The sequence below is a fragment of the Ursus maritimus genome, unplaced genomic scaffold, assembly GCF_017311325.1.
Source record: "Ursus maritimus isolate PB19 unplaced genomic scaffold, ASM1731132v1 scaffold_7, whole genome shotgun sequence".
In the NCBI taxonomy this organism is placed as follows: Eukaryota; Metazoa; Chordata; class Mammalia; order Carnivora; family Ursidae; genus Ursus; species Ursus maritimus.
Window position 1 is genome coordinate 5,029,599 of NW_024426885.1, and position 26,151 is coordinate 5,055,749.

Below are 26,151 nucleotides of genomic sequence, written 5' to 3' on the forward strand. Positions count from 1 at the left end.
CAGCAGAAGGACATTCTCAATATGCAAAGAGGATTGAAATACCTTTATGAAAATACACTTGAGTGTATAATCTACCTCAGCAAGAGAGGAGATCCTGGATCAAAGATTTAAATAAAACCTTAAAACCTTTTATTATCTTGGAATGGGAACATTTTCTTTCCTGTAACCCAATAGCCAGAAACTGTGAAGGAGAAAAATGAAAGATACTTGGAAGCTAAAAAAACAAATAAAACAAAAATGTAATTACGAAATATGACAAAAATGCTTAATATCCTATTACATAAGGAAGTTCTAACATCAGTGAGAAGAGAAATCCAGCTGAAAAATGGGCCACGTACATGATAAGGCAATTCAGAGAAGAATTCCAAATGCATGTGTGTGTGTAGAGAGGCAGACAGACAGTATGTAAATGTTTATCCTCACCAGTAATGGAAAAATAAAAAGCGCAAGTTTAAACAACGTAACATTGCTTTTTACCTGTCGTGTCAGCAAAATTGAAGGAGACGGACAATGTCCAGTGTTCCTACAATGATATGTGTTCTGGGGGGCAATTTATCAATATATGTGGAAATTTCAAATGTGTATATCTCTTGACCAGCTTTCCTGCTTCTAGCAATTTGTCATGATAAAGCAATTGGCCAAATGTATAGAAGCATAAATTGTAGCATTTTTCCCCATGAACACAATATTGAATGATCTAAATGTCCATTAATAGGAGATGAGATGGTTTAGCTGATTGTGATATATGCACACAATTAAATACTATAGAGACATTAAACATGGTGGTATATTTTAACAGTCACCGACGTGGAAAACTCACCATGCATACTCTGGAATTGAAAAAACAGATTTCAGAACAGAAATTGCATGATCACATTTATATAAAAATGTGTGTGCACATTCCCATCCACATCCCTTAGGCATCTGAAAATGCTGAGGGGTTACCCATGGTAGTGAGATTAGGATTCTATTTTTAGCTTCTTTGTCCTTTTTTCCTGAATTTTCTAAATGTCTAATTTTTTAGTTTATAGTAAGATACATTAAAATGTCTTTACTTAAGAGAAACACTTAAGGGGCACCTGGGTGGCTCCATCAGTGAAGCGTCCAAGTCTTGGTTTCGGCTCAGGTCGTGATCTCGGGGTCCTGAGATTGAGCCCCGCCTCAGGCTCCACACTCAGCGTGGAGTCTGCCTGTACCTCTCTCTCTGCTCCTCCCTGTCCCCCCGCAAATATATCAGAAATCTTAAAAAAAAAAAAAAGAAACAAACAAAAAAGTTTATGCCTATAGATTTTTACTTTTAATCAAGAATTTAGAATTCCTGTGAAGTTTGTCTTTATGTAGTCCACTTTGGTTGTATGTATCAGTGTCATAGAAATGAATAGACTGTCCAGATGAGACAAGCAGACTATTCGTTCAGAGCTTGCTATAGCAAGGGAGTCGGCCACCATCGTTCGGCATTTGGCAGAGACTCACAAGGAGACAGAGAAGAGAGCTTTAGAGTGGGGAAAGGGAAGGCTTAGGTATGCCCTAACTAGAGGCTGGGGAAGCTGGAGGCAGACTAACCAGAAATGGGGCATCCTCTGTGATTGGTTTGGGAGCATATTTGGCTTTCTCTGCTGGCTTTGAGTTGGAAGTGGGGGGAAAATAGAGAAACTGGAGGTGGTTGATCGAGTCCTGAGTATTCTGGGCCGATTGCTGCAAGATTGGCTTTCTGGGCTGGTTGCTGCAAAGGTTGCATTGTTATATATGGTCTGGCCATTGCTGTCTGTATATTCGTTCTCTCAGCGTACTTCAATAATACACATTATTTGGCCACACTATTTCTAAAGAACATAGGAAATTTTCCCTGGACTCAGTCATACCAACATCGATATTAACCTAGCAATATATTTGGAATAATATCTGATCTACATTCCCATCATTGACAAACAATAGCTGCTTCCAGTTCTTTACTGACTTAATTTGTAGGGTGAGTTATACACCCCATTTTTTAAAGATTTATTTATTTATTTGTGGGGGGAGGGGCAGAGGGAGAGGGAGAGAGTCTTAAGCAGACTCTTGCCCTGACTGTGGAACCAGACGAGAGGCTTGATCTCACAACCCTGAGATCATGACCTGAGCTGAAACCAAGAGCTGGACACTCAACTGACTGAGCCACCCAAGCACCCCTACATGCAATTTTCTGTGCACTGTTAAACTGGAATGTTCATCCTTCTGCTGCAGCTGGCTGCCATTTATGGACCATTCACAAGGTTGATCACTATGTTACATGCATCACATGTACTATTTCACTTATCTCTTACTACGACCGTATTGTGATGTCACTCTGGGTTCCATGTTATAGATAAGGAAACTGAGGTTTGGAGGAGTCCAGGATGCTGTCCAGTCACAGCTTATTAAGTGGAATGCTTTGGGGCTCACATATGTCTAAATCCAAAGCCTGTGCTTTTAAATCTCAAGCAGCATGAGACCCCTTGGAACTGACTGACTTGACCACACACCTGGGTTACCAAAGCCCAGAGGAGCCGAGAGAGGGGATGCAATGTACCAATATTGAGCTGCAGCTCTTGTTTCTTAAAGGTTATATAAAAAACTTAACCCATAATCTTTTATGTACCTGGAGGGTTTCCATCATGGTGGCAGGAAGCAGGATTCTAGCTAATGTCATCCTTTGGCAGTGACAATAATTCAGTTTGATAATTACTAACCTGCTTGCCCAAAATTGCGAAAAGTCCCATCACAGATAGGAGGACAAGAGTTACAAACCTCCTGTAAGCTGTCTTCTCCAGTAAACCTTTTAACACTTTTACTGTTGTATATGGAAATACACGGTCTGTGCGTCATTTACAGATAGGCTGCTTTGCGATGTTATGTCTGTGTTTACCAAGTGTGTAGGCAGTGCCTTTGTAATTTTAAAATTTTCTATTTGAACTGGATCCAGTCATTTTCTAATTGCTTCTTGGTTCTTTCCTTTGGGAACACATTTCCCCATGGGAAACATACCTTGGAAATTTCAAATATACCTTCTTTTTCATTCACTGGGTCCTTTTTCCTTTTTTGTTTACTTACTCACTGTAATGTCCCTCCCATACTCCAGCGGCAGCCAGTTTTTCTTGACCAGGCTGGGCCATACCACATGCCGGAAACCCCCCAGGAAATGGCATCTTTCTTAAGTCTAACTGGTCAGTGCTCCATCTCTGGAGTAAGACCACCCAGGTTTGCATCTTGGCTCTACTGCTCACAAGTTGTGTGACCTTGGGCAGGTTACTTAGCCTCTCTGCACCTAATGCCTTATCTGTAAAATGGGATTAAGAAGAGCGTCTCCATCAGAGGTATTTTACCGTATTTTTAAAGTTGTTATGGGAATTGAATAAGCTCATACACGTGAACACTTTAGCCCATGCCTGGCATATAGCAGGACTTGAATAATGTAATCTTTAATATATGTTTAAGCCTTAAAATGAATCTAAGACTTTATTCCAAGGTTGTTTCATAGGACATGAGTGTGCAGGTCAACCACATGGTGGGGAGAAGAAGCTTGGCTGAGGGTCATAAACTTGTGGATGAAGCACCTCACAGACCCTTCCTTCCAGACATTGCCCACGTACAGTCAGTCACATGTGATATGGTTCCTCCTCTTTCTTAGGGCTTCAGTCTAGAGTCTAGAGATAGATGGTTATCTCCCCTAGCCAGGGTAGTCACCCATAACTTCTGTGGTGTAAATACTCTAAAGTAGCCCCATGATCCCCACTTCCTGGTGTTCATACTCTTGTGTAAACCCATCCCTGTGAGTGTAGACAGGACATGTGGCTTACTTTTAGGTAGCAGAATACATCAAAGGTGATGGGATGTCAATTTTGTGATTATGTTACATAAAATTGCAATGTGAATTTTCTGGAAGATTCTCCCCTGGCTGGTTTTGATGAAGCTAGAAGCCATGGTGGGGAGCCCACCTGGCAAAGAATTGATAGCAGTCTCTATGAAGTGAGGGTGGTCTCCCTCCAACAGCCAGCAAAGTTTTGAGGTAGTCATGTCTTCAGCTACAAAGAACTGAATTCCGCCAACAATTGCATGAGCATAGAAGTAGCTCCCTCCCTGGCTGAGCCCTGAGACCACAGCCCCGGGTAACACTTGGATTGCAATCTTGTAAGGCCCTGAATTAGGGGACCCAGTTAAGGTATATCTGCATGCCTGACCCTCAGGACATAAAAAATGGTATTGTTTTCAGTCAGTAAGTTTCTGGGAATTTGTTATGTAGTAATAGAAAATGAATACATTGTATTAGTCAGTGTTCTCCAGAGAAACAGAGCCAATAAGATGTATATGGAGAAGGAGGGAAAGAGAGAGAGACAGAAACAGAGGGACAGAGTGATTATAAGAGATTATTATAAGCAACTGGCTCATGCAATTATGAATGCTGAAAAGTCCGGATTCAGGAACACCAATACTATAGTTCCACTCTGAGTCTGAATGCCTGAGAAACAGAAGAGCCCATGGTGTAAGTTCCAGTCTGATCTGAGTCTGAGAGCAGAAGACTTGATGTCCCAGCTCACAGACAGTGAGGTAGAGAGAGAGAGAGAATTCTTTTCTTACTCAGGCTTGTATTCTATTCAGGGTTTCAACAGATTAGATGAAGCCCATCTACTGTGAGGAGGGCAACCTGCTTTACCTAGTCTGAGGATTCAGATGCTGATCTCATCCAGAAACATACTCCCAGACACACCCAGAAATAATGTTTAGCCAAGTGTCTAGGCACCCCATGGCCCAGTCAAGTTGGCACATAAAATTAACAATTACATGTACCTTCTCTGATTTCTCTTTCTTTTTCTTTCATTCATTTCCTGACATTGTCCTCTGGGTAATACAAACCTGCCATTTACCAGGTATTTGACCTTGATCCCCATGAAGAATATCACTGGATCCGTCTAAGCTTCAGTTTCCTTGTCTATATATGGGAATAACAACATCCCAGTGTGTTCCCACAGAGCTATGGAGGTTATAAATGGGACAGGATATGGAAAACACTTGGCACAAAGCCCCAAACCTGGTAAGTGGGAGTTTGTTTATTACTGTGGAGGAGTCTGTTTGTAACCACACACAGAGTCCCACTTAGTAAAGATCTCTTTAGATTGATTTTTTGCAAGTGTGCTTCAACTAGAGCCTTAACAGTTGATGGGCAGAGGTCAGCCAGGAAGATGTCAGCCAAAAGGCCCAGGCTCAGTGTCCACAGCCCATTGTGGAAGGCGGAGCTCAGGAACAGAAGGCTCAGCAGCTGGTCAATGCCTGCAGGACCTGGTGCAGGTCTTTGTTATCCCATGGAGAGACATCCGGCACCTGCACGCCTGGATCCACCACGGTCTGTGCTCCAGGAAAGAGATCCTGCCAGCTGTCTCACTTTTTGTAGGACAAGCAGGAGAATAGATTTGTTAGCCAGGGAGAAACAGACTGAACTGGAGTGTCAGCTGCTCAGGAAAGCTTCATACCCCAGAAGGGGGGTAGTTGAAAGTGGGCACAGCACTCAGGAAAAGGAGGAGGCATTGGTCACACGGTTAATTTTAGGTAGCTCAAAGGAGCTGTCAGGCCACCCAGAAAACAATCTTTCCTCTATAGAGAGGAAGTAAAGCAATAATTTTCCATTGACAGTGAAACCCACCTCTACCTTAACACGAGTCCACATGAATATTAGCAGAGAGAAATGAGTCCAGAGGGGAGGGGCAGAGAGCAGCCACCTGGATATTTGTTTTTTGCTGTTATTGTCTGACAGGTGAAAAAGATTTGAGAATACTGAGTGTAAAAATGGACTTTGAGTCAGATTGCTGTATTTTGAGTCTTACTGTATGTGGGAAATGAAATCCAATTGTTTTCAGATTTTCCTTCCCTAAAATATTGCTCCTTCCTGGGAATGCTCAAAAATGAATGAGGCTAAGTGTTTGGAGTGGAAATTTTATTAGCCAACATCCTTGTTTGGTTTTTAAAGTTTCTGCATTAGAAATAGATTGCCAGGAGAAATAAAATGAGATGAGCATCCCAAAATTCATGTGTGTGAGTTGAAATCCTAATTCTTGTATTTCTTTGCTTGGGTTTTCTACCCATAAATTCACACACACATGCATCACTCCCTCAAAATTTGGGACGCTGCTATGGAATTCTCAGTAAATGTTTGTACGAACAAAATGCTCCTCATTCTAACGTAAAAGAATTCAGTAGAATTTCACCTTCAAGGTAAGTTTTGGGGGTGCCTGGGTGGCTCAGTCATTAAGCGTCTGCCTTCAGCTCAGGGCGTGATCCCGGAGTCCCGGGATCAAGCCCCACATCAGGCTCCTCCACTGGGAGCCTGCTTCTTCCTTTCCCACTCCCCCTGCTTGTGTTCCCTCTCTTGCTGGCTGTCTCTATCTCTGTCAAATGAATAAATAAAATCTTAAAAAAAAAAAAAGATAAGTTTTGGTTCATGGGATGAGAATCGTCATCTCTCATTAGGATTCTTTGAGTACCTTGGAGAGCGACAGTTCTCCCTTCCCAGGGTCCTTGCCCAATCAAGGGCTCCAGCTCACAGTGTAATTATATCCCAGGGTAGAAATGTGAAACAGGCAGGGAAGGAAGGGAATCTGAGTTCCTGGGTGTCAATCACAGAAGGAATTACTGCTGCTATTATTGAGACTTACTAGGTATGCATCTTATTTCTCAGGCTTACAAATTAATGATGGCTAAAAGATATTTTTGATAATGTCATTTCTCTGCTCAAAACTCTTGAGTGGCTTTCCATGCCATTCTGAGGAAAAACAAAAGTTCTGACAAGACTCTGCATAAATCCCCTCCCCATCTGGTTCCATCTTTTTCACCCTCTCCCTGATCACTCCACTGTAGAAATTTTGGAATTCTTACTACTCATTCTCAGCAACACCTTCCCTGACAACACTATCGGAGATTATACCAACACCCTCCACCCTCCCTCTCCCTGTTCCTACTGTTTCCCCTTACCATTTGTCACCATCTAACAAAACTATCATCTTTTCTCCAACTCCCCTCCCACTTCAATAAAAGATCAATAAGAGCAGGAATTTGGTTTGTTTTCTTAATGATTGCATTCCAATTGCCTAGAACACTCTCCCTGGAATATACTAGGTGCTCAATAAATATTGGTTGAGTGAATGAATCACAAATGATTAAGCAAATAAACAATCCTATAATGTCAGTGGTACTAGCGCTATATCATAGGTGATGAAACTTGGGCTCAGAAAGATTCTAGAAGCTTGGGCAAGATTGTGCAACTGAGTAAACACTGTGCTGGGATCCAAGGAAGTCCATGTGGCCCAAGGGTGTGTGGCATCCTGCCTGCCCAGTCCTGCTTTGTGCACGCCTTCTCCACACCAGCATCCTCCCCCCAGGTGCCCATGAACTTTATGAGTTGTTTGTCTTGTCTTAAAAAAAATCTCTCCAGATAAGAAATGAAACTTAAACAGGTTAAGGTACAGCTGACCAGAACTAACTCACAATGTTACTCCTCCCTTGGGATGTGTGGATTCTGAGGGCCTCCAAAGCCTTGCCTGAGGCAGCTGGCTCTGAAGGTGAAATTCAGGCCTCCATCAACACTCCCACATGACAAGGGAAGGGGAAAGAGTCATTAACAACTGGTGACCAGCTCATCTCCACCTCCTGTCACTCAAGGCCATTCTCCATGCGGGCTTGGGAGCAGGCAGGCTCAGGGCCCTGCAGAAACTGGTGTCAAGGATTGAATACAGTGCCCTGGCCACTTCGTTTCTACACTGGCTTAGGGTTTGCTTTCCCCAAGGTTGACATGGTTAGCCTTTGGTCACCTCTCTAATGACACTATCCAAACATGACTTAGAAGTACTTTTCATCTTAAACACTTTATATTCCTAAAATCTTAGCAAGAGGTACAATTTCTCATCAGAAAGTAAATTTCCCTACTGCCAGCTTTTCCTTTGATATTGTTTTTAGAGTGCCACTATTTTTTCATAGGCCTTTTTCCCCCTGAGGTTAGAATGATATTTTAGATCCAGAAGTGGGAAACAAAATTTTCCAATTATTACTCCAACCAATCCATATAAATGCAAATAGAAAATCAGGAAGATTCTTTTGCAACGATAATCTCTTCCCTATACACGATGCCCAATTGACACTGCACTAACCATGAGCATATTAGTGCAGTAACTATTTTTCAACTTCGCAGGAGTAAATAACACTTATTGGGCTAGCTAATTAGCCTCCCTGCCAATAATGCCAGGCAGATAAAAAAAAATCTAGATTCCTCGACAGTCTGCTGTCAGACTTTCCAGTTTATTGAAAGTACTTTGCATCTCATCCATCAGGTCTCATGGTGCTTCAGAGCCTGTGAGCAGACAGGACGTTCCTAACAGATAAATTCTTTCACTGCATTTCCAGGTGCTCCAAAAGAAGTTTGGTCATAGAGGGTAGGGAGGGTGGAACTGTGGCTGGCCAACTGGTTAGATTTCTAAAGCTGTCCCCATAAGAACAAAGGCAGGGACCACAGGGATAGAAAGCAAAAGGACATGAGGGTCTCTAGTCCATTTTAAAGTGCATGAGGACTTCTTCACCTCATCTGTGTCTATACACATAGAGTGAAGTGGAAAACATAATGATTTTCTTGGTCAGAATGTCCTTAGCGTGTTGCAGAATCAGACATGCACATACACATTTATTAAAGTCAGGCCTTTGAAGAAATAACCCATCAACCAATGTTGCATTATCTTTTTAAAAGAAGTGATGTCAGGGGACACCTGGGTGGCTCAGTTGGTTAAGCATCCTACTCTTGATCTCAGCTCAGGTCTTGATCTTGGGGTAGGGGTTCATGCCCCATGTTGGGCTCCATGCCCACTTTAAGAAAAAAAAAAAAGTAACGTCAGGAGTTTCAGCAGAAGGAAAGTCCAGGTCTTTCCTGGAGAGGGAGGGAGTGGGGCATTAATCAGCACAATTTGGGGGAACTGGCTCACAAACCATTCCCCCACACCACAGGGCAACCAGCAGACTCTCTGTTGTCATTATTATTACTGGCAGTGTTTCAGTGTTTTAAGATAAAAGGAAATCACAAACTTCCAAGCAAAACAAAAATCAGTGTCCAAGTATATTTGTTGGAAAGAACAGCAAGAGTTACTCCCACAGGGCACAGGTGATGTTTGTTTCTGGTATCAATCAGTTGATTGAGGAAAATACAGTGGTAGCATGAATCTTAATTTTGGCTAATCTCACAAGACTCTTTTAGAAGCTGAAATAGTACATCCCAAAAGAATTGGCCCTGCTGAGTCATTTCAGAAAGTCGTACTTAAAAGAAAAAGAAATCAGTATTATGATATTACAGTATTACAGGCAGGAAAGAAATCATACCATTGTCATTACAGTAAAAAATGCTCATACTTTCTGGCCAATTTAAGATCAAAGCAGATGTGTCCATCCTTAGCCAGGGAAGTTGCTAACTGATCACATAAATAGTTTATTCTCTTGCAGGGGAAGTTTGAGGCAGGTTTACATTTTTTAAAACTCAATTTACTCTGTACCAGCTCAGAAAGAAATGATATTTAAGAATTGAAAGCACACCAATACTTAATGATAAAGATATAACTGACTTTTAGCACATTAGTCACACTCTACAAAGTTTGAGATTAATTCCCAGAGTCCTTTGCACACTTATTCATGATTTTGCTCTTCGAAAGGAAGTTTTTTTCATCCCTGTGCCAACTCCATTGCGAAAGGACCTTTTCATAAATGTCTTCTCAAAAATGGGCTTTAGAATATCTAGTCCGTCGCTCCTGTCCATCCTGGTTGGGCAGCTGTTCAGCAGGATGAGAAAGTAATCAGATTTTCCAGACACCTGGCAATTCAGATGGGGGAGGAGGGAGAGAATACAGATTTAGGGTTAAAAGTTTATTTCAATAGTAACAAGCTTCAAAATCTTAAGGCTATAAATCCAATGTCTCCAAACTTTCTGAGGGAGAAATTTTGCTAGCACACAACATATACTTTATCTAAATACAAAATTTTATTCAGAGCTATCTACTCTCTTGTCTAATTTTTTTACTACTTATGCAATTGCTGTCATTGGGGACTTACATCATACACCATTCATAGTTATTTTGTTGCTCTTACTTGATAAAGAATCTTTCAAGTGGCACTCATTAGTCCTGGGAAGTTTTTTAAAAATCACTAAGAAAAACAACCCACGATAACCAAACTTCAAGTTTCAGTTGGAGACACTTTCCCTCTGAGATTTGTCCTGGGCCATTTAGCAAGGCTCTCCATAAGGCTATTTTGCTACTTGACCAATAGCATCTTCATCTTTTGACTTTGGTTCAGTTCCTCATCAGTGGTTTGAAGGCCCAGATAGTGTAGGGGGCACTTAGTCTTGAAAGAAGTACATGTCTGGAATCAAGAGCTCAAACTGACCATGGAGTATGTGCAGTTCAACCCCATACTTTCCAGATGAAGAAACCAAGTAAAGAGCAAAGGGCCATGTCCCAAGGAATAGGGCTGGCAGTTCCAAGAAGCGGGCCTGACCCAGAGATCAAGTAAGAATTTTCAGCACTTGTCCTACGTCCCCTCCTTTGTGGTTTCAGAGGAAGCACACGGTGATGAGGTACGACTGCAAGTTCCAGCGACAAATGGAGCGAAGATTTGTCAATGATCTTTGTGGGAAATCCTTTATGTGCATCATCTCATTTTATCCCCTCAGAAAGCTCTATGTATGAAGTGGTATTATCATTTCCTCAGTTTTATTTTTTGTCATTAAGAAGAAATACATTTATTTATTGTTTTATTATGTTCAGTTAGTCACTATATAGTACATCATTAGGTTTTGATGTCGTGTTCAATGATTCATAAGTTGCATATAAATGAGGAAATTAAATGGCTTGTAGGTGGGACACCTGGGTGGCTCAGGTGGTTGAGCATCTGCCTTCAGCTCAGGTCATGATCCCGGGGGTCCTGGAATCAAGCCAGGCTTCAGGTTCCCTGCTCAGTGGAGAGTCTGCTTTTCCTTCTCCCTCTGCCCCTCCCTCTCCTTGTGCTCTGTCTCTTGCTTTCACTCTCTCTCTCTCAAATGAATAAATAAAATCTTTTTAAAAAAATGGCTTGTAGGTGAAGCAGGGAGTTGAGTGGAAGCACCTGACTCCAAGCCCATTTCTCAGCCACATGAGAGCAATAAAAGGAAAAGGGGGCTGAATGGTTTTGTTATAAGGAAAGAAACATACTACAGAGTAAAAATTACACATTTTTGCCTTTACTGGTGCAGGAACACACGTGTGGTTTCAGGTTACTTTGGAAATTGAAATGTGGACAGAGTGAAAAAAAAAAAAGTGCCTACCCATGCCTGGGTAGGTTACTGAAGGTTCCAGTGGTCAGAGCACCCAGGCAAATCATTCCCATTGGCCTCTGGGAAAAAAAGATGGGCTTTTTTTTTTCTTTCTTTGGACCTGGGAACAGGCAGACAGAGTTTCACAAATATTGGTCATGGGAAACCAATCAAAAACTCTTATTTGAACGCCCACTATGTGTTTTTCCCTGTGTTAATGGAGGAAATCTAAGCATGATATAATGCCATCTATTTTAAATCCCCAGCAAGGAGGGGCCTATGAGTCATTTCAGGAAGGGAAGCATTCCAGTTCTTTCCAGAAATACTCATGATACCACCTTTGTATTGCAAAAGAAATACATCACTTCTGGTTAAAGATGCTGAAAACATCCCTAAAAAGATACTGATGTACTTTGCTGATCATTGAAGGGAGTCCTTGCCAGAGCTGACTTAACAGAATAATATGGTATACTTGCTTAGTTGATGTACTTTATGAAGTTCACAACAAATATACAAGAGTCTATGCATCATTTGTCTGTAATTACTCATCTTAAACAGTCAAATTGGTACCATTGCTACATGATGGAGTTATATGAGAATGAAATTGTCACATGCAAAAATAGAAATATGGAAAATGCATGAAAAGAAGAAACATTTCATTTACGGACAAGCAGATTTGTAAGTACATTAGAAGAAAGTACATTCTTAATTAAAAAAAAAAAGCCACACACAAGTGCCTCTTGTTCAACAGAAATGTCATGAATAAACCTTCGGGAAAAGAATAGAAAGTGATTAGGAAGACACTTGAGAAAATATACCAATTTGCGGGTTGTGACTCAACAGCTTGATCAATATGGTTGGTGTCTTATAGAATCAATGACTCAATTAGTGTTGAATGCTCATAGGACTAAATCAGGAAAAAAGAAGCTAACTAAAGTAAACAAGCAATAGAAAAATGACAGATGCAAAGATTAGTAAGAAGACCAATAATATAAATAGCTAGATCATTCTGTTTGGACATATATCTATTATTTAGGATTTACGTAGCATCTCATTATCCTAAAAGTAGTTTCATGAATTACATTGATTCAGTAATTACAGTATTCCAGGTTAAGTTTCAGTGAATACAGAACATTATCAGTGACAAAAAACATTTTAAAATTTTAAACAAAGTATTGACATTAAAACAACTGAAATATCATGTAGAAGTAGTATTAAAAATTCCAAAGAAAGACATTCATTTTCTGAATGTTTTGAACAGTTCAATGATTAATGTTAGACATTCAATCAATATTCTTGAATAAACACATGAATTAATATTTTATGTGATATTTCATTGAGAGATGGTATTTTATCTATATTCTCTATTTGAAAAAGTTACCATTTTTACAAAATTGGTAAACTCACTATTTTTAAAAAAACTGATACATTGTATTTGTAAGAAATTTTCAATGGTTAAATGTTCACTTTGATCATGAGTGGACGCGTGGAATAAATAAATTGTCGTGAGCAAAACTATGTACATTTTACGCTGAAATGCATGCTTTTCAATGCAGGAGCCAGCTCCTAAATAATTCAAAACAAATTTTAATAAGTCTAGCATTATTTTTGTCACATAAATGCATCTTTTCACTAATTTCATGACTCTACTTATTTGTTTTCATTGAAAGCTCTAATAAGAGAAATTACTTTTCTGTCACATATTCCTTGAGATTACTTTGAACTTAAACACTTACGAGCCATCTAGTCAAGCATCAAAAATAGAGGCAAAACTCTTACCTTAGAAGCTGGAACTGGATAACACCAGAACACATGCATTGTAGAAATCAACAGAAGTAGAATAAGGCTGAATTTTAATGAGCTGTAGGGTAGGGAAAAAAAAACCCTAAGATTAGTTTCATTTAGGCAACTATAAGTAAAAAGGCACATATGAACTCAACAGTTTTCTTTGTGGAGAAAGGCAGTCTTTTACCTAATCATTTTGGATTTTCCGAAATTTCTGCAGACTGGTGGTTTTATTGCCAAATTCCTCACACTTACTGTCAGATCCTCCTTGGGTGACCCTTTTATACCAGAAAAGTTCAGGAGTAAAAATGTCATCATGTCTCATCATATGTGACTAATTGGTTCTTTTTTTGTTCTTGTTAAGTTGGAAAAGGACAATAACACACAGGCATTGTCACTGAGCTCCCAAGGATTGACTTCATTTAAAGTTTGCCATTAAAAATGTCCTTCAATAGCATTGTCTTCTACACTGTGTCATTGTGACATAGATAGCTAGAGGTCTCAAAAGAAACCACAGTTTGTTTCACTTAGAGTTTAACACTTAAGAAAGATGGCATTATTTCTTTGGGTGTTCCAGCATCGTGTTCCAGAGACTAACACAAAATACTTACAGGAATAAAGAACATCCACCCTCACAATGCACACAAATTGTTTAAATTTCCCACAATGGATTTCCCTCCTTTCGGACTTTTGAGGTGAAAGCAGGGAAGCAAGTATCACGTCCCTTTGTCACTGGTCACTCAGATAAAAGAAGCGCACTGCATCTACCCCTTTCCATGTGCATACCCAGAGGCCCAGTCCCAGAGTTCTGAAAGAGCTGCTTGCCATGGCCTCCTTTTTTCTCTCCAGGGCATAGAATGTCTCCAGGAAGCCTTTGCTATCCTTGCAAACCAATGGGCATCCACATTAATAAATTGATTCAGGAGCGCTAAGTGTGAACAGATGTTGCTGAAGCTTACAATGGGGAAAACATCAAGGGAGGTGCTTTCTGCTTGGATAACCAGTGTTTCTGAGATGGAGCCAACATTTTTTTAATACAAAGCAATCGAGGGAAATCCTTGCTTCCTCAAGGGGATTAGCACCTTTTGGAGGACAAAGCTGTCCTGTGTCTGGGACATTTGTTACCTATTTGTCAGTGCTACATCCCTTTCTTTAGGGAACCGCTGCTTGGTATGATTCTCATGTAGTTGTCCGTCATACAGTCGTTCTTTGCCTACCACGAGGAAAAGCAGGTCACCCAGATTCTCAAGAGAACAAAGATCACAGGGTTGGGTGCCAAGTTGGGAGCTGAGGTCTGTGATCCAACATATTTATCATAGTCTTTTTGGGGATATCACATGGAGGTTGGGAGATAAAGAGCTTTAAGAACACTAAAAACTAAACACACACATTTCCTTTTGGTGTCTCATTAAACCCAGCTAAAATAAACACTTAAGAACAAAAAGAATGGAAGAGAAGATGACAGCAAGTGTTTTGTTGAGTGATGAGCAATTGACCAATTAGATCCTGAGAAGAGCTCTTATTTAAATAGTTTAATGACAAACCATCAGCAGTCTTAAATCTTCATGGAACCAGTTGCTTTTGGATACAGTGAATGTGGTACTTAAAAGAAGAGGATCAGCTGGAAGTTTAAGACATGACTCAATTCAATCCCACAACCCCTCTCCACTTCCCATGTCCAGACAACTGCCCCAGCAGAGGACTATAGGTCTATTCTACAGAAACAGTAAAGCAGAGTGTCTCCCGACAGAGGGAATCAAGTGGTGGTGTTAAGGGGTTACTTTTCTGAAAACAAAGGTTGAACAAATGTTATACTCAGTGCTGAGACCCACGGGTCTCTTCCTTGGCACAGCTCACGCACACTGTTAGACGGGTCTTTACCCTCCAGACAAGTGAATGGAACACCTTCTCTGGGGAATCTGCCCAGCTCAAGATGAAAAACCTAGAGATACAGACATTAGGTTTCCCTCATAAAAGTAGCCCAGGCAAGTGAAAACCACTAAAGTCCAGGGCTAACAGTACCCACTTGCACACACACAAAATTTATGGATGTTTTAGTGCCTCATTCTTCATATAAACAGATAACTCAGAGATGCAACTGAAATGAGTACAGGATATTTACAAAGGCCGAACTGGTAAGAACAAAGAAAATGGGAGAGAAGTCCATAGCAACACTGTTTTATCCTGAAAGATAGAAACCAACAAACAGGAAGTAAAAGTAACTTGAAAGAAAGAAGAGAGAATGCAAGAGAAGAAAACTTAAAAAAAAAAACCTAACTAATATTCTCCCAGAGAGAAGAGAAGATATTGTGTCTATAAAATAAGAAAAGAAAGCTATATAAAGCAAATCATTTAGAGGACAAAAAGGAGCTCATGAAAATTAAAACTATAAAAAAAAGACTCAGTAGAAGGATTGAAAGATAGGTTTGCATAAATCTCCCAGACATTACAGAAAAAAGGCTAAGGAGAAAAATTAAGATAATTAAAGAATAGTACCCATCCAGTAGTTCCAACACATAAATAATAGGGATTCTAGAAAAGAAAATGGAAAAAAATGAGAAGAAAGGGAATCATCAATAAAGACATTCAATAACATTTTCTGTAACAGAAGATACTGATTTTTGGGAAGGGAGGGACTCATCAAGTGTCTGGCACTACAGATAAATTTGACCCATACTAAGATACACCATCATAAAATTTTTGCATCCTACAAACTTCCAAATTACCAAATTACAAAGATTGAGACACCAGAAGTGTTTTGGAATTCTCAAAAAATTAACATTGAGAACTTGGAAGAGACTAGACCAATGCCTTCAAAATTCTGAAAAAAAAAAAAAGATATCCAATCTAGAATTTATTCCTAACCAAACTATCCCTTAAGCGGAAGACTATAATAAACATTTTCAGTTATGTGAGGTCTCCAAATTATACTTCCCCCACACCCTTTGTCAGGAAGCACTTCAGGATATGCTCCACCAAGAATAAGCATATGCACCTAGAAACAAGAAAATATGAGAGGTACACGTAACAGGAGATCAATACAGGAGACAAAGCAAGAAAATTCCCAGGATGATGGTAAGAAGCAATCCCCAGTGAGACCCACACACCAGGCCTGAAGGGCAAAAAGTCCCTATTGGTGTGTGCCAGATGATTCTGGGAGAGATAAGAAAATGAAAGCCTTAGAATATCTGCATATCTTGAGAGGAGAATTAGAGAATGGGAGAATTTGGGGTTGACTTAGTGACAAATCTACAGACAAGTAAAGAAAAAGAAAAAGAAAATCCAAAGTACAGAAAAAGACATTTGTTCCAATTAAACAAAGTTATGTAAGAAACAAAAGTAATCACAGTTAACTCCTTGACTCAGCAGAGACTATCATTTGCATAGTCACAGTAATGTAATTATTGAACAATGATCTAACCAAGGGGTAATTTAAGTAAATTGGGAGCTAGATGTTGGAAATGGTGTATTTCCGTAGTGGGGTGAATTGTCTAATTTGTACAGAGAAAATTCATGCTATAATGCTGAAAAATAAAAAATCCAAACTGATCGTGTTATTGAAAGGTAAATAGAAAGATAATCAGCCAAAAAGTTTGAAAGTGATGACTCTGAGATAGGGAATGGAACAGGAGGCAGGAAGTGTTGTTTTCATAGAAGTTCCCCCTTAGAGCTAGTCAACCTTTAAATCAGGTGCATGTGATAAAACTGTGATAAAAGTAAAACTTTAAAAAATATATTACTATGGATGAGATATACCTGGAGGGGCCAGAGAACGTCAGTACTACTATGTACAAAAAGCGAGGTTGATAACGAGGCCCACGCCAGAAGTCAGAGAAGATGAAGAGGGAGAAAGAGGGAAAATAGGGGAGAGGGAGAGAGGGAGAGAGAGACAGAGGTAGAGAGAGAGGTAGAGAGACAGAGATAGAGACCTGTTGATATTGTTAAACTTCCGGATCCATGCTTGAAACGAATTTCTCTCCTCTGACACCCCATTTACATAAGCCAAACGCCCCTTTTTACACAGACTAGTTACTTCACAAGAAAGTTTAACCACCACACCTGAGGATGTGTTCATTTACTAAGCACTTACTATACGCTGAAGAATGTACAGCCCCTTTCTCTGGGTCAGTTCAGCAAGTCCTCATTACGATGCTAAGAAGGCACTCTTACCAGTTCCACCCTCGGGTGAAGAGACTCAGTCCATGGAGGTTTCACAGCCTGCCCAACATCACCGGGTTTGTGAAGGGTACAGCCAGGTTTTGATCGCAGTTCTGTGTGCCTTTAGAGACCACACTTCAAACAGTGGGCCACAGACCCAACTCATGGACCTAGAACATTGTTCATCTACTCAGCTCTGGAGGAGACAGCACTTATGACGCTCAAGCCCCCCCTCCCTGACCAACTAATCCCCCCCACACACACACACGCCCTCAAAGTTTCATCTTCTGTGTCTTTGAAGCAAGATGTTAGTGGGACTCTCTTGGTACCACTTTCCCATCCCATCACTTGACATTTCTTAGATTCCTTCATTCCCATGCCCAACCCCAGCTCATGACCTGGTCCTTCCTGTAGACATGACAGTGAGTTACCTGGTTGTCTCTTGTTACCCTACTTTTCCAGGGCAGAGCAGCCCTCTATAATTTTAAGGCCCATGTTCCCCTTTGCATCCTCAGAGATCCTGCAAGACAACTGTCTGAGACACATTTTGCACTTACCTTGATGGCCTCATTTGGATGCTTAACCATATACTGCCTTAAATGGCTTTAAAATGTTTCTCTTCTTTTCCAGTGTTTGCTTTGTCTCCTGGGAACTTCTTCTTGGGAGCCTCACATTTCTGAAGCTATTGCTGAGTATATTGTTGGTGCCTTTTTTGTTTGTTAAAATAAATCCATATCACTTGGAAACAGTTCAGGATAGGAGATTCAGGGACGTTATCAAATCTGAAAATCCCACAGTCCCTTCAGGTCCCTTAAGGGAGTCTGATGTCAACATGCTTTCCAGAAATCCTTCTTGATAACTCAGGCCTATCCCAACTTCTCTGGGCCTTCCAGGTAGAAGCTTTTAGACCAGATGCTCTTGGCTAGACATCCATGAAATCCCAAGGAGATCCACAGATGGACTTTGGAGCCCTTAACTCCTCTAAAATTATATGTTGCTAACTGTACTTCTTTGTATATGGACCTTCATCTGGGAAGAGGAAGCAAAGCTTTCATCACATTCTCAGATTTCCTGCGATCCAAAGCCTATCCTCCTCCCCTACAGAAAAGAATTACCAATTTAGACATAAATCTATGACAAGTACAAATTATCTCATCACAGACAAAGTCAAACAGATGGTGGTTCTTCCTTCCTCTGCCATCTACCCTCATGGCACCCCTTTACTCATGTGTTTGGAAGGCTGGACCTGTAAGAGTACAAAGACCTACTAGTGAATGAAGTTGATGGGATATTCCTGGTACATGCTTGATATGGTAGATTAGATCTTTGTTCAGATATATATACTCCCTCTTTTCTCTCCTCTCCATGGACAGAGTGTGTGTCCCTACTCCTTGACTTTGTCATTGGCTCAGAAGACATAGTTCAACAAAAGCATGAAAGCACCTCATGGTTGGACTTGTCCTCCTGCACTTCTGTCCTTGCCTTGAGAAGAGCACACCTGTGTTGACCTGTGATCCTGGGCAGAAGATGAGAGACCCGTGTGGTAGAGCAGCCCAGACACACCTAGCCCATAGCCTCTGGCCAGCAGTCAGCTGTAGATAAGTGGAAAAGATCAGCTAAGGTCAGTAGAGGTTTCCAGCACTGTGAGCCTAGATCAGCCACCCCAGCCTGTAGAAACATAAGCAATACTAAATAATTATTGTTTTAAGTCAGGGCATTTTGGGGTGTTTTGTGATACAGCAAACTAGCACAGTAGCTGTTTGGTAAACATTCATTAAAGGGAATAAATCACAAAAAGCCTTGAATGCTCTGTGAAGGAATCAGGATTCGTTCTCAGATCTAGCCCTGTAATTGTTCCTGGCATACTGGCCTTCCCTCTGTCAGAAGATCATCTGACAGTACCACCTGGCCCCATGACTGGGGGTAGGGAACTCTCCTCCCACACCAACAGCTGGCCAAAGAGCAGTCACCTCTCAAGCATGGTAACCAAAATTAGAGTAGGAAGCCTTTAAATCAATTGTTCAACCCCGGCATATATCCACAGGAAAGACTTCTGCCTTCAAAAGTAACTCGCACAATGTGAATCAATCCCACCAAACAATGTTTCACTCAAGAGGTTTTCTGTCTACCGTTTCTTCACTGGATACCTCTCTTTTGGTCACCTGCTCTGTTCTAGGACCTGGAGACCCAAGAGTGAACAAGGCAACTCCATCTCTTGTCTTCATCGAATTCTCAGCTAAAGTTCCATTAGCATGATTTGTGTTTGCATTTTGAGCTGATTAAAAACAGGACCCAAGCAGCAGGGGGGCAGATACTGTGAGAGGGCAGGGCTGGGGCTCAGGTCATGTAACAGCTCTGACTTCTTTTGTTTTTTTTTTTAAGATTTTATTTATTTTTTTTTTTGAGAGAGAGAGAGAAAGCATGAGTGGGGTGGGGAGTACAGAGGGAGAAGGAGAGAGAAAATCTCAAGCAGACTCTGCACTGAGCATGGAGCCTAATGTGGGGCTGGATCTCACGACCGTGAGATCATGACCTGAGCCGAAATCAAGAGTCGGATGCTTAACCAACGGAGACACCCAGGTGCCCCAAAACAGCTCTGACTTCTGAGGCAGGGCCAAAGCTCCACCATCTCAGCTTCTTTTCCAAACTATCGATCAAGGCCTGATTTCCTGTGAACCAGAAGCAGAGCTTTTTGCCATGTAATTAGAGTCTAGGATCAAAATGTTTGAATCCACAGCATTATCACCAAATTAAGTCCATCCTAATCTGTCTAGTGCAAGACTTTCTTTCAACCAGGTTCTGATTGTAGGGAGGAGACAGAATGCCAAACACTGGCTACCTGAATATGGGTGGTGACTTCTGGGCACGTAATGGAGTGAGAAATGGGACTGGAGTCAGGAGCTCTGCCTGGCACTGGCTCATGAGGGTTTTGCCTGGGACTGGCCCGTCTCTTTTGGTGACCAGGCCTGGAGTCAGATGTCTATGACGAATATTTACGATGCAGTTAGATCATGCGAAGACCCATGGCCAACACTTAAAGGGCGGGTTAGCACTCGACTCAGCCTTGGAATTTAATGGACTGCTCAGGGAAAGTTTACTTATTTGTCACAAGGTAACTGTCTTAGAGACACCCATGCCCTTCTCACAAATGTCCTCGTGACATCAGCGTGAAAGCCAGAGAGAGAAGGAACAAATTCTTCTTGACTTTCGCTTCTCCTTGGTCACCCCTAAAGTTGGGTGACACTTTCTGAATCATGCTTCAGAAGGTCAAGCATATCAAGTCAGGCAGATTTTGGACTGAAAAGATCAAAGAAGGCCTCTTCTTTTATAATTTCCAGAGCTTCCTGTTATAACACCCAGAAACTTCCCACAAGCACCAACTTTTTTGCTACGGGGTTTTGCTCCTTGCTAAGCTTATGATGTGGAACTGTGTTCAAATGATGTTAAGGAGACACGTTACCAGTTGGAAAAGACTATCAACTCAGTGTAATTTAGGGTTTGGGTGTCTTTAAAAAAATTCTACAATTGATTCCTTTGTTCACGCATTATGACACACATCAAGGTCTGCATCTTTCAGCATAGATGAAAAAATCAATTTAAGTTTACTGCTTCTTAATTCATATAACTGTTATTCCCTCTGAAAGTATGATTAAAATGCAGAATGTGACTGAGTATATTTTCTGGTTTTATATTAGAGTAGGAGAAATAAAGGCTTGTGCAGGGCTTAGGTTAACTTATTGAAATAAATCATTGCTCCAATTCATGGTTGCTCCTAAAATGCTTTTATGGTTTTCATATATGCATTCAGAATGGGCCCAGTGCTTCACATCCTTGTTCTATGGAAAGAAAAGGCAAAGAAAATCCAGAAGGTGATGGTGGAATGTAAAAAGCATAAGCAAATCTCCTTTTTGTTTAGAGCCTGGGTTCGCCACATTGGCACTACTGACATTTTCGGCTGATGATCCTTGGCTGTTCGAAGCTGCCCTGGCTGTTCGAAGCTGCCCTGAGCCTTGCAGGACGTTTAACGGGATCCTGGGCCTCTACTCAACAGATATCAATAGCACACCACCGCACCTGTGACTACTGAAAATGTCTCTAGATGGACCAAACGCCCTGGGGAAGGGAAACTAAATCACCCCCTGTTGAGAACCACCGTAAAGAAATAAATAAGCTCTAAGCTCTTTCTTTCTTCTGCTAGAGGCAGACATTTGGGGCAGATATGTATATATTTTACAATAAAGGTATCATAGTTAATTGGTGGCATATTTTTCTTTCTTGGTGATGCGTGAAATAGTGGTATATCTTCTCATTGACAGGGCCTTCAATTCAATGAGATAAAGTTATTTTTAGAAACTGTCAAAAACAGTATTTGAGATAAATGACATATTTTGTATGTTGATGTAGATAATTAGTAATAAAATATGCTACTAGTTTTTTTTTTCACTAACATATGTTCTTAGTCACAAATTTCTGCACGTGGTCCTATTTTTCTTACACTTTGATTTTATTTTAACGATACTCTGAATTTTTTAAGAAAGCAGATGTTGTATTAGACATAGTTTTCCCATATCATGAATGGCATTTTATTTGATAAACCCATTAATCACTGATGTGCTCTTTGCAGTATACTTCGTAGGTATCCGATGAATAGTGGCTACAAATGGCCTTTCTAAGGAACGACCGTGAGAGGGGAAAATCCTGTTATAAAGCACTGAGCTCTGCCAGAGGCTGGGCAGCCTCCTGAAAGGATTTTAGGGAACGTTCTTTGCAGCCGGTCAACGTTTCGTCTAGGGATTCATCAAAGAATCAGTAGGGTGCACTCTACGCCGGGGGCCGTGTGAGGCTCTGGGGTGCAGTGATGAGCAAATCCACAAAGGAGTGAACGAAGAGAGAAATGGAAACTCCAAAGTCAGGATGGGGGATGGTAAAAGCCCCTGACAGAGCTCAGTCCTGACTGTGAGGAAGGGACAGAACAGCAGGTGTCCTGAGGACCTACCAGTGACTCAGTTCGGCTGCTGCAGAGACCCATTTTGGAACATAATGCAGGATCCCTGCCGCGTAGGGCTTGCATGCCTTGGACTTGATCCACAGATGCCATTAAAGGCCTTTAGGCAGGAGTGATTGCCCAGTCAGATCTGTGTTTTAGAAGAATGGTCTGGCTGCCAGAAGCAGGCAAAAAGGGAGGATCAGTGACCCCTCCATGGGGTCAGTCAGCCCTCTCCATGGGCTGTGAGTAGAGTCCAGAAGAAAAGATAGGCCCATGCACCAGGGGAGTGGCCTTGGAGGTAGAGAGGTTTTGGAGACAGAATTTAACTGACCGAGGTCCTAGCTGGATGGGCGGGGTGGTGAGATATCAGGGGTGATCTTTCTCACCAGCTCAAGCAGCCACGCAGAAATGCAGCACTTCCAGAATGCCACTCCCCCCAAGCCCGGCCTCTGCCTCCCACCTTCCTGCCCCAGAGACCCCTCAGCTACCTGAGGCTTCCAGTCTGTGTTCTGGCCACATCCTCATTAGCCACCACCCACTTGGGGTCCTCCTCCCTATCGACGAGCTCAGACCCCACAGTCCATCATCAAAATCATGCCCCTAAAAGTACTTCTCTCTCCCTCTAACGACTGGCAAAACTCCAACCTTGAGCAAACCCAAGTGACCCCATCTGTGAGCCTCATTCAGGTTATGACCAAAGGAAAACCCGACAATAATGTGTCCCGGTCTCATGCAAAAATTCATGACCACAAATCCCCCGTGACCTCCGCTTTGCCCGATAAGCATCAAGTACATGGTAAGTAGACCCATCCTCTCAGTTTATGAAAGGGGGGTTTCATACCCTCTCCTCTAATCCTCCTATGGCCCCATTGTACTCCCCACCGCCCCCACCACCCCCCCACCCGCCAACCTTGACATACAAATCCGAGCTCATGACTTTGCCTCTTACATTGTTGAGAAAGCTCAGTGAGTCAGGTGCTGTGTCATCTTCTCACCATGAAACCTATAAGCCCACTCACGTCTGTTCCCATGTACATTCCCTGCCTGGTTGCTACGGATGAGAGTCCCTGCTCCCATGAGGGGCCAAGCCCCCCCAGTTCCGCATGGACTTTGTGCCTACAGTTATCTCCCCCTCTCCCTTGTGTTCTCTCTCTCGCCCTCTCTCTCTTTCTCTCAGAGATTACTACCATCAGCTCACAAACATGTTGTTATCATTTTATAATTTTAAAAATCTGGATTTTTTAAAGATAAGCCAAAGAAGTCCCTCCACCTGTTGCAGGCTGGTACCTCCATCATGACTTTTTCTTTTAAGGTTACCAAGGACCTTTTCAAACATGTGGTCCCCTCTCTGTCCCTATGTCCCCTGATCTCTCAGCAGCACTGGACACAGATTATCAACCTCTTCCCTTCTTGAGGCACTTTCTCCTCTCACCATCCATGACGCCACACTCTCCTGGTTTCTTCCTCCCTCGCTGATTATTCCTTTACCACTTCTTCCCAGCTTACCCTCCTCCCATCAGACTTTGAATGTTCCAAGTGCCCAGGCTCCATCCTGGACCCCCTTCTCAACTCTCTACATAATCTCCCTCAGCAACCTTGTAGAGTCCTGATGTTTGCTCCTGACTCCCCAGTTTGTGACTTCTTCTCTTACACTCCCTAGGGTGCCATATGGACATAGCCAACATGTTTGACGCAGCGTGCCATGAGCCTGCTGCCTGGCTTCACTGCTGCCATTATTCACTCCCTAAAACCTTTGACATACAATAGCTAGAGTGATCGATAACAATCTCTAATGATGTAAATTGCACACTGCCATGTCTTCCATTGCACTGAGAATGAAGTCCAAGCTCTTGTCCCTAGCCGGAAAGCCCTACTCAGCAGGTGCTGGCCTCCCAAGGGGGCTGGAGATGAAGAGGCGTGGACTTGTCATTGACACATGACTTGCAAGTGCTATTTGCAGTTAGGGCTCAAAACCTGGATGCAGTCCCACACAGCGAGGATCCGAGCTGGCCAAAATGCCAGCCGTGTCTCACCATGAGAAACAATGCACACGATCTGGACTCAGCCCACCTCCCAGACTCATTCACCCTCTCCTCCCAACCGCACCGGCCTTCTCTCTCTCCCTTGAACCTAGAACGCCGTTGTCTACCTGGGATGTAGCCCCTTAGAGTCTGCATGCTTGGCTCCACCTGCATTAGACTTGGTCTACCTGTCACCTCTGCAGCAAGGACTTCCTTGAGCCCCCACCGAAGCACCAGGGAAGCCTCCACCACATCCCCATAGCCATCTGATGCCTTTGTTTCTTTTGTTTGCTTTTGGTGCCCTGCCCTGATCCCACCAGCAACAGAGAGTTTACTATCATGTTCACTGCTTCCTTATCCCCACAAAGAACAGTAAGGACTCAATCATTATTTGTTGAATGCGTGCACAAATAAATGAATGAAGAAATAACCTGCAAAAGGACAACAGGAAAAGAGGTGCCTGGTTGGCTCAGTCAGTAGAGCATCTGACTCTTGATCCCAAGGTCTTGAGTTCAAGGCCTGCGTTGGGTGTGGAGCCTACTTAAAAAAAAAAAAAAAGTAAGTGAAGACGGTGGCAAAGTCTTGTTTTACAAGGAAAATAACCTGTTTGGTTTTATTCTGGAAAAAGTATGTGTTTATTCAACAAATAACTTTATGAACTCCTCCCCAGACCACATCCTGTCATCAATCACAGGGTGGGCTGTGGGGGAAACATGAACTATGTGTGCACCGGGGGGTGTCTTCTTCCTGCTTTTCCTGCCTGATGTGCCACCGTCACCCATCCCCACACTCCTTCCCAGCCCAGGGGGTGGGGTGGCAGGAAAACACAAGATTGATGGCACTGCCTGTCAGTGGGGAAAGCTTGGGTGATAGCAGTGTGCATCAATGTGTGAGGGACCCAGTCCCCCATCACCTTTGCAGGAGATACGATGGACACTGGGAACTGCACCAAGGATACAAGGGTGCCTGGGTTCCTACCTTGGGAATTAGCAATGGCTGCCCAAGAGTCTTGAGAGGTGATCGAGGGTGCCCATGAGGATGGTCCTGGAATGGCTGACCGGACATCACAATGAAGGGTGTCATGGCCAAGTGGAGCAAGGAGAGGTTGATTGATTAAGTGTAGCCCTGGGCATGATGAAGAGGAAGACAGCACGAATTGGAAGAGCAGAAGTGAGGAGGAGGCAGAGGAGGAAAGACAGGAGAAAGGTCAGAGGAGGAAAGTGGAGCCCCCTCGTCTGGTGGCCCTGGCAACCCCGGAGAAGCCAAGTGGAGAGGAAAGTCTGGAAGCTGAAGAAGGACAGACAGGATACTAGACGGCCATCTCTTCCTTCCAACTCTTTCCCTTTCCTACCCCCTCCCAGAGGAGACCAGATTGAGGGCATCTCTGGGAAAGAGAACAGTGTGTCCCAGGTGCATTCACAGGCACCACCGCATCGCCACCCTCCGCGCCATCCCTATTAACAGACGGGGACACAGAGACACTGTATGGGTTCTGGTGTGAACACCTCGGGTCCCTCTCGTGGTGTTCCAGCTGGGGTGGGACACCCTCGCAGTGGTGCCCAAGGGAGACTAGAGTCTGCGAAGAGATGACCGCCAGCTCTGGGACCTAGCCCTGCCTCTTTTTCCCGCTCCCCTCCTTCACCTGGCAGAGGTCACTTTCCAGACAATCTCTCCGAGTACCATCAAGTGGAAAGCAAATGGGAAGCAAAAGAACAGGCTTTGCCCAGCCACTGAAGTCCTACCAGCTCCCATCGTGAGACTGGGGCAGGGACTCACATCCTCCAGAGAACTTTGGCTGGGCTCCCCAGTGAAGGCTTAAAGGGGGAAAAAAATCCTCAGACCCTCCAGGCTCTGAGGGAAGAACTTGCCTGATGTGC

At 42.6% G+C, this 26,151-nt stretch overlaps 1 protein-coding gene across 1 annotated transcript; it reads right to left on the reverse strand.

The window, feature by feature from the left end:
- Nucleotides 1-9,646: 9,646 nt before the first annotated feature.
- Nucleotides 9,647-13,423, reverse strand: NPS (neuropeptide S). Its single transcript, XM_040624297.1, has 3 exons — nt 13,296-13,423; nt 13,103-13,184; nt 9,647-9,847 (listed from the first exon to the last, which is right to left on the reverse strand). Exons 1-3 carry the CDS (start codon nt 13,421-13,423, stop codon nt 9,668-9,670), a joined length of 390 nt encoding a protein of 129 aa, XP_040480231.1. The 3' UTR covers nt 9,647-9,667.
- Nucleotides 13,424-26,151: the final 12,728 nt, after the last annotated feature.

Bases quoted from the DNA above. Each gene is read 5' to 3' on its own strand.
- NPS (XM_040624297.1), bottom strand. From the start codon at position 13,423: ATGACATTTTTACTCCTGAACTTTTCTGGTATAAAAGGGTCACCCAAG. The intron at 13,185-13,295 runs GTAAAAGACTGC...CCTACCCTACAG, and splicing joins GGAAAATCCAAAATGATTAG to CTCATTAAAATTCAGCCTTA. The intron at 9,848-13,102 runs GTAAGAGTTTTG...CTGAATTGCCAG, and splicing joins ATCCAGTTCCAGCTTCTAAG to GTGTCTGGAAAATCTGATTA.